Raw genomic sequence first — 13,670 nt, forward strand, 5'->3', positions numbered from 1 at the left:
AGTTTTGATCAACCATGTGCTCTGAATCACACCCTCCACAGTGATCTCGGCAGTTTCCAAAGGCCTTCGGTGAAAGTCTATTAGCTGGCAGGCTGAAACTGAGGCAATTTTCTTTTCTTTGATCAAGTAATCAAAAGGAACCGTCAAAGTCAGCAATTACTGTTCCTCAAACATAACTTAATTACATCCTATAGCTGTTCAAAGAAAAATGTTTGCACAGAACACATTTGCCATCCGAAGGAGAAAATGAATGCCGTTTCTTTTCTCTACTAATTAATATATTATAATGGGGATCAACCACGTAATGGCTTCTACATGGACCGGATGCGCTTACACACCAATATAGCTTTGAAACAAGCAATCAATTAGCTGTACAGATGACACGGATCAAATTACTCTCAATCGATTGCCCCAGAATATTGCTTACCCCCACACTGTGTGTGTTTCTAAGTGTGATGAATGATAGCCATTCTTAAGAATTATTCTAGAGGGTTGAGTTTTACAGCTATCCCCATTCTTACAGTCTCAAACCAATGAGGGTTAAGATTTGTGGGGTAGAAACACAACAAACCTCTCCCCCTCTAAATGACTGAAAAGGCCACAGAGAATATACAGACTTCCTGCCACAAATCTCCCATTGATTTTCTTTTTAACACTAGCTAAATGGAGATGCGCTACAGCACTCTGTTTGATGAGACTGCTTTTTGTATGTGAATACACATATGGACAAAAGCACAGTGCATATACACAGACAAACATGTCCTCTGGCATCTGTACATCTAAATCACCGCTCAATCTACACATTTTACACATCAAGTGTTTTAACCCTCTTCACACAAACACATACAATGAAGTCTTAAAGGATTAGTTCACTTTCAAATTAAAATTTTCTGATTTACTCACCCCCATGTCATCCAAGATGTTCATGTCTTTCTTTCTTCAGTCAAAAAGAAATTAAGGTTTTTGATGAAAACATTCCAGGATTTTTCTCCATATAGTGGACTTCAATGGAGCCCAAATGGTTGAAGGTCAAAATCACAGTTTCAGTGCAGGTTCAAAGCATTCTACATGATCCCAGATGAGAAATAAGGGTCTTATCTAGAGAAACCATCGCTTATTTTATTTTAAAAAAATATATATAAAATTATATAAGTTTGAACCATAAATGCTCAAACTAGCTCTCTTCTTCTTCTCTATTAGAATTCCGGCAGTGTTGACAATGCTAAGTGTATTACTGCCCTCCACAGGTTCAAGTTTGAACTAATTGTTATATACTTGCACTAGCATATTGTATATGACAATTTAGTTCAAACTTTGACCTGTGGAGGGCAGTAATACAGAAGAAGAGAAATTAAAAATAAAATTTTTTTTTAGAAAATGAGCGATGCTTTCTTTAGATAAGACCTTTATTTCTCGTCTGGGATTGCTGTAAATTGTAATTTTGACCTTCAACCATTTGGGATCCATTCAAGTCCACTATATAGAGAAAAATCCTGGAATGTTTTCATCAAAAACCTTAATTTCTTTTCGACTGAAGAAAGAAAGACATAAACATCTTGGATGACATGGGGGTGAGTAAATTATCAGGAAATTTTAATTTGAAAGTGAACTAATCCTTTAATAAGCACCATCATTGATAGAGCCCTTATGCTATGCTTACATTACAAAGTGTTTCTTCTATTACAGTAATCTAACACCCATATAGCTGACATTTTTTTCTCTCAGAAAGTTTTTGGAAGGTTTGTTAATGATTCTAAAAAAATATACATAATTCATTTTGATTATCCTTTGATTATTTGCCTCTGTAATAGTTACAGACATGAAGGTAACAGAATATAAAAGAATAATCGATCGATTAGAGTGAGCAAAATCCATTCAGGAAATGTTTTAGCTACATATATTCTGTCTCTTGGATGGATTTATTGTTACGTTTCAAACAAAGTTAATTGTCTGCAAAAGCATGGCTGGATCAATGGTGCATCATTTGTGTGATGCTGTTATTCACATTATCCATTGGTATCCGGCAATGTCTTCGATTAACTGACAATAAATCCAACAGAGCTCATTTCCTAGATGGTTAGTCTTTCGTACCCAACCTTAAGGTAAGTATTGATCATGTATCGAGTTTCTAATCAAGTTCAGAATGCCTATGCAATCTCATTAGTCTGAATGGTTTATATAACATGTCAAGCAATTGCTAGCTAATGATTTGGGTTTGTGTAATTAATTCTTTATTTTTTGAAAATTATTCATTAAACAGAGGAGATTGATTTTGGTTTGATTTCAGTGGAATGAAGCTTGTTAACAAGTGAAGAGCAATCAGTGTACCATATACACAAAGGAAACATGATTGAATCAATGTTTATGGATCAATCAGAGAAATAAAAAAGTCATTTGCAGGGGCACAAGACAATGAAGACACACTGGCAACATGTCAGATGTAGTATGTCTGCAAATGTATTTGTATGCTTGGTTTTGAATGTTTATTGTCTTTTAGAGAGAAATAATAATAAAACATTAATATGGATTCTATATGCAAATGGTAACGAGTGAAAATGTATTAGTTTCTGCTCCATTGAATTGAAATGGCAACTGTCATGCTATCTTCAGTAAACAGGTGGCGCTCAAGTTCTTAATTCATCCATACAATCAAGAAATAAAACTCCATAAAAGGGTTTATGATCATATGAGAGGCTTAAATGAAGAAAAGGGAAGAGTTACAGGTGGCAGCCTAAATGTGATTGTTTCATTACGAACAGTGCGCAAAATCTTTGCCTACTAGTACTGAATGACGTCATACTTGCTCTAATGTAGTACGCAAAACTGAGGAGAAGGTTAAAAAGGCCGGGGGTCTTAAAAGTGTGTATGCTTTTTACACATACGTAGTCTATATATGTGTGCGCTTCGACGATATTTTCAAACAACGTTACAGTAACCGCCAAACTGTGAAACAAGTTACTGACTAGAGTGAGCTAAACAGACGCTTTCACCTGAGGTAATCACAGCAACAGCTGATTGCTGTCTGTTTCGGTCGGTATACAACGATACAAATAGGCTAACTATTATTTATTTTATTTATAATTAGGCTGTTATTAATAATTGTCATTATTTGTTCACGTTATTATAGATTTATCAAAAAAATTAGCACAAAATGGTTAGTATTTTGTTAACAACGTCTAGATAATTCCTAACTCAAGAGTGGGCAAAAAACTTACAGAGATTGTTTAAAAAAAGTGAAAAATTCGCAAGCAGGGTGTGAGATATGGATCGCAAAGTGAACTCCATTTATGCTTGGACAGTCTTTGGATAATTCTTATTAAGTAAAGTGCTAAATGGTGCCTAATCAGCGAATATTCACTGTCCAACTGAGCCAAAGGGACCGACCTTCTCCAGAGATCCGAGCACATGCGCAGAATCTTCTCACAGAGTGCGCGTACTTCGACCTTATTCATACTGTCGGTCAACTGAGCGCGCACAGTACTCATATTTGACATTAAATGTGGACTGAAATGAACTTTTAATAATATTGGAATGTTCATTCTATGTACATTTTAACAAGAAATCGTTTTTTGAACGATTGCTGAAGAGATGAAAAAAGAAGCGTTCAAAGGCTGAATATAGCGCAATGCCACGATATTAGTGTTTTATCGTAATAGGCTATATTTTTAACTCTTAGTACAGTTTTTTTATTCTCTTCTCGTGGGGTGTGTCCAGCAGAGCAGCACTGAGCGCTTGTTGGAGTCTGTCCGGATGTGTATATGATGTCTGATCACTTGTTCCTCACCACTTGCACCAGTGCGCAGCTGGCGCGCAATGGATTTACTGTGGAAATTCTTCTATTTCGTATTTAACCAGTTTCTCTGCTCTCTGAATGGATCTGAATAAAGCGACGATGATATTCGTAACTTTTTGGATAATATTGCCTCTCCTTGGTAAGTGTGTTCCAATATTTGTTTGCGTAAATCTGCAATATATATATATATATATATATATATATATATATATATATATATATATATATATATATATATATATATATATATATATATATATATAGTAATTCAGATGCATACTTTTTTCTTTTCTGCTAGTATTATTATTGCTAGTATTATTATTTTTAAACCTAGCAGGATTTTTTGTTTTGTTTATAAAAAAGTGTTTTTGTCTTTTACATATAAGTTGTCTCTATTTGTTTAAATGGGGTCCACAAAAGTAACTAGGTAAGTGCTATTACAATAATTATGAACACTGGAAAATCGTTTTAATAGCCTACTGTGACTGTTTTACCGTTCTGCCTTATTCACATCTGCAACTTTGTCTTTTCCCTGCACAGATATAGTGCACTTCTCAAAGGCGGATGCGATCGCACAGTCTCGTTCGGTTCGACTGGACTGCGTTAGGGCTCATGAACAGTGTTTGGGGAAGTACGGCTGCAGCACTAAATACCGAACCATGAGACAGTGTGTGGCCGGGAGAGCCGGTAACTTCAGCATGCTGGCTGAACCCGAGGCGCAGGACGAGTGCCGGAACGCCATAGAGTCCATGAAACAGAGTCCTCTGTACGACTGCAAGTGTAGGAGAGGAATGAAGAAAGAGAAGAACTGTCTGCGCATCTTCTGGAGTATATACCAGAGTTTGCAGGGTGAGCAGATGATCCATGCATTACAGCTGAACAGAATCAAATATGGAAAATAATCATGCTCTGTAGACCACTTTAAGTCTTGGAAATGCATTATGCATATGTCGTTATAACTATGTTATAACCATTTTTTTTTTTTACTTAAATATGGATAAAGTTAAAAAGTTCTGGTTCTAAGAATGTTGCATGTAAACAGTTTGAATTCTCACTTGCTAAATTATTATTTCTACTATATTTTTACTTTGCGGGTGTTTATCTTCCAGCCAATGACTTGCTTGAGGACTCGCCATATGAGGCAGTAAACAGCCGCCTGTCTGATATTTTTCGTCTGGCTCCTATCATATCAGGTAAGTCTGATGTTAATATATATCTCCACCTCATACTTTCACACCATGTACAAATCATTTGCCTGCATTTTGTTTTGTCTGCTTATTCTAAATGTATGCATCATTTACTTAATATATGTCCACGATATATGTGTTTGTCCTCTTTCTCTGCCTCGTTCTCAAGAGATGCTCACTTGGCTATGGATAAACGTGTCTGCAAATGCCAAATGAATGATTTTAAATGCCTTGTGGCTTATGAATGACCCGCCTGCATCCGTCATTTATAAAAGTGTGCTTTGTAATGGATGTTAGAGATTTGAGTGAAAGGTTTCAGTGATGTCCTTGGAAAAGAGTCAATGCCTAATGCATTCCTATAGAGGACTAACAAAACAAGTGCTACTTGATGGAGATGGTATAGATATGCCCTGTAGATGACGCTGTTCCTCCCCTGTTCAACTACTGCGAGGTCTGCTGGTGTTGAGGATAACACTGACTGCATCTCTCAATCTGAGCTGTGCTTGACTGTAGAAGTTCTGCAGTAAATCTCCATGGTGACAGACAGTATCTCTGTTCCAAAACCTAGTAAGCTGCCTCTTGCCAACTGCCTACATGGGCAACATTCTAACCATCACGGAAGCTCATTAGTGACACTCTCATAATGAACAGTATGCGTAGACAGCACCTCCGTGCGGCACATAAATAGTACTCCGCACCCATTTTGAGACTCGACTAGCAATTAATTTCAATAGCGTTTGACATTATGATGCCCTGCTAAGAGTGAGATACTATACGCATTAAAATACACAGCACAAACTATTGGATAAAAAACCTGTTAAAATGTGTTTTTATACATAATTTTTAGGATTGAGTAAATTGTTAATTTGTTTATTTATATATATATATATATATATATATATATATATATATATATATATATATATATATATATATAATGTAGATGCTTAGAAGGCAAAACCTTGTGTCTGTGGTTTCTATTTGCATTAGAATTTGGATTAAAAATGAATATACTATAGTTCCATAAGGAACATGTGGGCATTACATGAAAGTACATGGGACGCTCTCCCATTACATTTCCCTCTCATTCCACGTCAAATCAATAAAGCCGTACGAGAAACACAGCTTCTCAGACTGCAGCCTTGTTTTTTCCTGAAGCTCTAATCAATAAGCCTAAATGAAAAGAAATAAGCTTAAATATACTGGTTTAATATTTATTAATTCTTTAATCATCAGCCTGGCACAATAAGAGCATTATTACAAAATGAACATCATCGGCTTGCTTTTGTTTTGCTGTGTATCCGTGTATGTGTGTTGACTATTTGTAGCAGCAGACTATTGTACATCGCCAGGGAGAGAGAGACATTAATTCAAATTATTTTAATATTTGGATGCAAAACCATGGGAAAAAATGTGCACTAGAAAAATATTAAAGACGTGCACTGGCTCTGGCATGTACAAGCAACCCCTAGTAATAATTCACAGCTGGTCTATACAGGAGTGAGCAGGATGTTTATGGCCGCTGCCAGAGCAGCTTCAATAAAAACTGATTTGGTTGAGAGACTCAGAGCTGCTGTGCCAGATCTCAATGTTGCCCAGATGGAAAGACATTCCTGTTCTTGAGTTGGTGCAGTGTCTGGGTTATACAGGCCTGTAGAAGTCCCTGCATCAACCAATACTGGTACCAAACCCATTGTAACAGAATACTATGGAGAGAGGGATAGGAAGTTGAAAAACAAAACAAAAATGGTTGGTTGGTGTCCAACGTGTGTCTTGTGAGTAAAGTATTTTTAGATTTACTGTCATGAACCACTGAATCAGCCCACATGCAGGACCCCAATAATAACTGACCTTAATCTCTTACTCTCAGTGGGACATCGCTTTACAACACCTTGTGTGGGTGTTTTCAGGCTTTTCACAGCAGAAATTGATATTTGAGTCTGAGGCTCGTTCACACAGTGCCAACAAGCACCAAATTCCAATGGTTGTTGGGTTTTGTTCAGTTTGATCAGTTTATTAACCTGTTGGTGTGAGCATGACCATTATGTTTACATACTGTAAATACAGCAGCAAACCTCAGGGGTCATATTCACAAAACACCTTAAAGGGATACTCCATCGTTTTTTCATATTAAACTATGTTATTCCCTTAACTAAGACGAGTTGATACATACCTCTCTCGTCTCAGTGCGTGCACTAAATCGCTCTGTCCTGCGGCGAAACTTTGTTAGCACTTAGCTTAGCCCAGTTCATTCAATAGGGGCCAAGCAGAGAAGCTACCAAACACCTCCACGTTTTCCCTATTTAAATACAGTTACTCGAGTAGTGTAACTCGACCTAGGACGGTGACACAAAACAAAACGTTGTGCTTTTCTAAGCGTGTAAAATGGATAACTATATTGTATGGCAGAATACCATAGCAAGTGCTTGGGAGCACTTTGACTTGGCGCAGTAATATCTTCACTCGTGAAAAGTCCCTGCTCCCTCTTCTGTAAAAGTCACGTTGGTTCTACTGACGGAAATGACAGGGAGGAGGAGAGAGAGCGGGGGCCGGTGAGAGGACTTTTCACGAGTGAAGATATTACTGCGCCAAGTCAAAGTGCTCCCAAGCACTTGCTATGGTATTCTGCCATACAATATAGTTATCCATTTTACACGCTTTGTTTTGTGTCACCGTCCTAGGTCGAGTTACACTACTCGAGTAACTGTATTTAAATAGGGAAAACGTGGAGGTGTTTGGTAGCTTCTCTGCTTGGCCCCTATTGAATGAACTGGGCTAAGCTAAGTGTTAACAAAGTTTCGCCGCAAGACAGAGCGATTTAGTGCACGCACTGAGACGAGAGAGGTATGTATCATCTCGTCTTAGTAAAGGGAATAACATAGTTTAATATGAAAAAACGGTGGAGTATCCCTTTAAGGCTAAAAGTAGCTCCTAACTTGCAGATTAAGGAGAAACTCTTAAAAATAATAATTTTAGGACTCTAAATTTTTGCTCTAAGAGTTTTTCACAAAGCATTTTAGCGCTAAAACTACCTCCTAAATCTGTAATAAGTTAGAAGTAGTCAAGAGGACTCTTAACTCACTAAGACCAAATCACAAACAATCCTAAAATGGCTGTTGCTGGCAATCCACCTCAGCAGTCCACCCAAAGACACTGTACACCAATGAGCCAATAGCCTTGGGTGCTGAGCCTTTTCTTCATAAATTCAATAAATATTTAGATTTTTAGAGTTTAATCTGCTATGACATAACATAAAGATTCAATTATGTACAGGCAAAATGTATTTAACAATGGAGAGTAAAACACTACAGCCAAGTTCAAAATAATATCCTATCGTCTGCACTGATAGCCTTGTGGGCTACTTGTGTGACGCGAGTTCGAGTTCCTGCTCATGAACCTTTCCCGATCCCGTGCTGTCTGAGGTGAGGCTCAGAATAACCCCATTTTTATTTTAAAATCTTTATCTAAATATTTTTTATTTGAATATGGCAACATGATACCTTGTTCAACAATATTTCTATGAATAAATCACTGACAGAGACCCCACCCCCATCAGCCAATCACATAGTTAGTAAGCGTGTTGACATCATTCATAGCAACAAGGTCAACCCCGCCCTTTTTTCTTAGCTTAAGAGTTCTCTCTATTCCTTAGTAAAAGTTTGTCTCAGCAGCTTTTGAATAGGTTTTAAGAGAAAACTCTTAGCTAAGAACTTTTACTGCTATTTAGGAGAACTCCAACTAGTGGTAAGATAAAATGTTTTGTGAATATGGCCCCTGATTGATCTTGCCAAGTAAGACATGTTTCTGAATCAACATATTTTGTTGATTCATTATTAAGTCCTAACCATATCCCTACCCCTAAACCTAACCCTACCCATAACTTTTTTCTAAAATAAGAGGGAAATGATAGGTGAATAACACTGATGTAGAAGCACCTAACCCTGGTTTTAAGCCTAAACTTGACATAAACTGTAAACTTGTCCCTAAAATCTGATTGGTTGATTGGAATGTTGTTCCAGGATCAACAAAGATGTTGATCCAAGAGGATGTTGTACTTGGTGAAATCATGTTCACCGTTTGAAATGTTAGTGTTTGTTGAGGCAGTGTGAACCAGCCTTTAGTTACAAATTAACTGTCCTCAGACTCAATTTAAAAACAGATTTAAGACTTGACTGAAAGTGATTATATTTACATTTAGTAATTTATCAGATGTTTTTATTAAAGTGACTTTCAAATAAGGAACATGACAAGCAATTTGTGATAACTACTATTAAAGGGATCTTTGAGACGTCACTTGAACTTGTGACAAACGACTTGACTCTGAAAGACTGTGAATGTGTCTGGTACACAGCATTGAACCAGTCATGTCAGTACAGAATATCGTTAAGGGAAACATGATGCCAAGCAAAGAGACAGAAACAGTCAACAGAATATCAGCTTTCTCGAACTCTTTTCATAGTCCTGACAAACAGAAATGCCTGGTCATCTAATTGAGCTGTCCAGGGCTCTAATACAAAAATGCCAGTGTTTCAGTAAATGTGTTAAGGTCACACTTCCTGTCAGAAACATAACTGAGATCAATATGAATGACTGCATTAAGCATCTAATAATTGCTGAGCAAGACAGTTCACTCCCCAACTTAGCATTTTAAACTTAAACTGTTCTCCATAAAGATGCATCATTGAGGTAATAGCAGTCAAAACGGATCGGGTAATTACACAGGTTTTACGTCATGTTTATGAGAAGCTGGGTTATGGAATTGATGCCTCTTAGATGACTCAGTTCAATAGGTATTGTCAGAACTGAGTCTTTGTTCAGAATGAGTCTGTATGCAATATGCTGTGCAGGCACTTTCTGTCCTCTTTATTTGATGCCACACCCTGCAGCTCTACATAGCTTTTGTGGGGTTTGGGCTTTAGTAACAGATCCTTTTGAGCTATGGGATCACAAGAAAAAGAAAGGGGGGAAAATCAACCATGTAAAGGAGGAAAGACATTCCCCGTTTAGTGAAAAAGTAGCTGAAAGGGTCGAGCAGAATTGCAGGTCAGTTAGTGATGTTATAAAGCCTATTAATTTTTCCACAGTTAAATAAAATGTTTACCCAAAAATGAACACTCTGTTATTATTTACTCACCTTCACATAATTCCAAACTGGTATGAATTTTTTTTCATCTGTTTTTGTGCATCTAATGAAAGTCAGTGGGTTTCAAAAACAACACTGAAAATTTCTTCTTTTCTGTTACAACAAAAAAGGAAAGACATACAGGTTTGGAACGACATGAGTAATTTTTAATTATTGGGTGAACTCTTGCTTTATGTACACTAAGGTTTTACATGTCTACCTTCATTTGAAGTACAACTTTAATGGCCATAGATAAAGACAGTGTGTAGAAGACTTTTTAGACATCCATCTAACCGCTTCATGGCTGTCCACATGACTCTTTATTTGTCTTTCAGTGCTGTGGCAAAAGAAACATGTTTATTGTGCCATCAATCATGAGACATTCATACCAAATAACCACTGGAATATATTCGCCTGGAAATGCTTGAATTAAAACGGGTCCTTTCCATAAATCAATAAAGAAAGCGGTCATGAGAGAAGAAGAATGATCACACTGTCACTGTAGAGCGAGAGTTGTGCCACCTGATCAGTGAGGAGCTGGAGCAATGTAGTCAGAGAACGGCAGCCATTGTTGGATTAATAAATAAATGAACCCATAGGGAAAAAGAAAAGGATAGTTCAACCAAAACGAAAATTCTGTCATTATTTACTAACCCTCATGTCTATCCAAACCTGTTTTTCTTCTGTGGAACACATAAGTAATGTAAATTTTGTACTTGTTTAAAAAATAATCATTATTATAGAGATTTAAGGGGAATAAAGAAATAAGAATAGTACACATTCAGTCTTATGTCAAAAACTCAAAACGTTTCTTTTCTCGTCAAGTAGATTCAGTTATGAATTACATGTCTCATGTTAAAAGGAACACTCCACTTTTTTGAAAATAAGCTCATTTTCCAACTCCCCTAGAGTTAAACAGTTGAGTTTTACCGTTTTCGAATCCATTCAGCCAATCTCTGGGTCTGACGGTACCACTTATAGCATAGCTTAGACCTTTAGCATCTCGCTCAAAAATCACCAGAGTTTCGATATTTTTCCTATTTAAAACTTGACTCTTCTGTAGTTACATCACCAACGGAAAATGAAAAGTTGCGATTTTCTTGGCAGATATGGCAAGGAACTATACTCTCATTCCGGTGTAATAATCAAGGAACTTTGCTGCCGTACCATGGGTGCAGCAGGCGCAATGATATTACACAGCGTCTCTCACAAATATCTCCATGGTTGCAAGGTACGTTCCCTGTGCAAGCAGGGGCTTATGGGCGCTGCGTAATATCATTGTGCCTGCTACGCCGGAATGAGAGTATAGTTCCTAGCCATATCAGCCTAGAAAACCACAACTTTTCATTTTCTGTTGGTCGTAGTACAAGATAACTACAGAAGAGTCAAGTTTTAAATCGGAAAAATATCAAAACTCTTTGGTTGTTTTTGAGCGAGATGCTAATGGTCTAATCAGATGCAATGAACTATGCTAAGCTATGCAAAAAGTGGTACCGTCAGACCCGGAGATCAGCTGAATGGATTTGAAAACGGGAAAACTCAAGGGGAGTTGAAAAATGAAAAAGTGGAGTGTTCCTTTAAATTATAGCATATTTTCAATTCAATTCAACATGACGAAATTTTATAGAAGATTTCAGTAGTTTGCATCACTAGACATTTCTGTCGGTCGTTTAACATTTATATTATAAAACAGATTCACATTGGAATTTACACTGTGAACAGAATTCTTCTGTGAACAGTAAGGCCCACCTTCTTTGATTTGATTGGCCATCTCGATCATTTTAAAACGTCAAACAGCGTTGAGGCAGACCAGTGTTAAAATGTAACTTTTTAAATTTTTTGTCATCCTGATAACAAACAAAGTGGTGCGCAATGGAGTACAGCAGAACAACATCAAGAATGTCAAATATTAGGGGGGACAGTTTGGCCATTTCTAGTTATTGGGGGGAAAATTGTCCGCCTCAGTGTCTATGGTGGTTACGGCTCAGCTTCAAAGTGTCTTCTTTTCTGTTCCATGCATACAAGATTAATCACATCGGAGTGAGTAAATGACAGAATTTTCATTTTTAGAACTATAGCTGCTTCCGAAATCACGTACTGTCTGAGGTACTACATTTGAATTGGAACTTACTTCACGATCGTTAAAAAAGTGTGTTCTATATAGTATTAATGGGGTTAGTATGAATGTAATCCGGAGACTACATCCGCCATATGCAACCTACCGGTGTCAGTTACGTCGATTCACCTCCATTCATAAATCCTCTCCCGTGGCCTCACGGGAGAATACAGTGTCCATCGAATGCGCACTTCAGAATCTCACTGTTTTTTCGAATTCTATGAATTCGGACATACTACTTTGTTGGCGTACTGTCTTTCGCATACTATATAGTAGAGAAGTATTCGATTTCAGGGGTCGGGTTCATTTTTGGGGGTTGAATGTATGTGTGTAACCAAAGATCATAGTGAAGACTAAAACAGATATAATGTTTCTCAATCAGCCACTCCTACCAGTTTAGACAGATGAATCTTGTTCTGTGCCTTGTTAATTGATTTTTTCATTTTCTTGCTTTGGTCCACAGGCTTGTCAATAATGAGGTGATCACAAATGGCCATTCATTTAAGGGCTACTCACAATTAAATGTTATATATGCAAAAAAAGGCAAATTTTTGACATGCCTTGACATTTGATTGACATCAATCTTATACTTATTAAGGCTATTTATTTGATCACTGTAAAAACGGTACTATTGTGCAACATTACCTCAATTACAATAGTATTACTGTGATGGCAAAGCTGAATTTAGCATGATTTCGGCTTGGGTCATGTGCTTTCATAATTCAAGTCAAACAGACCTACTGTATGGAAATTGAGTGCACATCCCTGTTTCTGTTGCCCTTACAAATGCAGCCCACTGTCTCACAGGAAGGAGAGATGGAGATATAGTGGTCTGTTTCTCTCACATGCAGAACTGAAGTTGTCCCGCCCATCAATTATTCACACCCTCGGGCTGGTCCAGAATGTAGTAACAAGTCCCATGTGGCCCTGTCCTCTAAGAGAACTGAGATGCATTGAGGTCAAAGGGACCATGTCCTCCAAGATGGTCTGCTTCCTTTCATGCATAAATTTGGTTGTATTCAGTCACGCCGCTCATCCAGAAAGTTTGATTGAATATGAAACAGACAGAGAGTCTATTGAAAGAAGAATTGGGGTAATTATAAATGACTCTGATAGATACTAAATTAAAATCCTTTTCATTGTTATTACATATATTATATATTTTTAAAAACGCCTTTAATGTCTGGCTCTGTCTAATTTATTTCTGGATGCATTTTCCTTAGTTTTGGTTTTGATCCATTGTCTCCATAATGACAATAAATCCTGTCCTTGTTTTAAACATTCAGTAGGATGAAATTCATATGCGTAATGCTCATTTGAATTGCCATAGTCTGTTTTAAGAAAATCATTTCAGACCTTCACCGATATTGGCACGAATCGCAAAAAGCCTATAAGAGAGAAAGAGGTTATTAAATATGAAAAAATGGCCCTGTCAGCAGTTATTGTTTGGAA

The 13,670-nt window shown here is 37.2% G+C and overlaps 1 protein-coding gene across 1 annotated transcript in view; it reads left to right on the forward strand.

Annotated features, from left to right (window-relative positions):
- Nucleotides 1-3,871: 3,871 nt before the first annotated feature.
- Nucleotides 3,872-13,670, forward strand: part of gfra1b (gdnf family receptor alpha 1b) — a 50,370-nt gene continuing 40,571 nt past the window's right edge. The window contains exons 1-3 of the mRNA XM_067369252.1: nucleotides 3,872-3,932; nucleotides 4,334-4,642; nucleotides 4,903-4,986. Coding sequence (XP_067225353.1) covers nucleotides 3,872-3,932; nucleotides 4,334-4,642; nucleotides 4,903-4,986 — 454 coding nt within the window. The remainder of the gene's footprint in view (nucleotides 3,933-4,333; nucleotides 4,643-4,902; nucleotides 4,987-13,670) is intronic.

Source organism: Chanodichthys erythropterus, chromosome 19 (genome assembly GCF_024489055.1).
Source record: "Chanodichthys erythropterus isolate Z2021 chromosome 19, ASM2448905v1, whole genome shotgun sequence".
In the NCBI taxonomy this organism is placed as follows: domain Eukaryota; kingdom Metazoa; phylum Chordata; class Actinopteri; order Cypriniformes; family Xenocyprididae; genus Chanodichthys; species Chanodichthys erythropterus.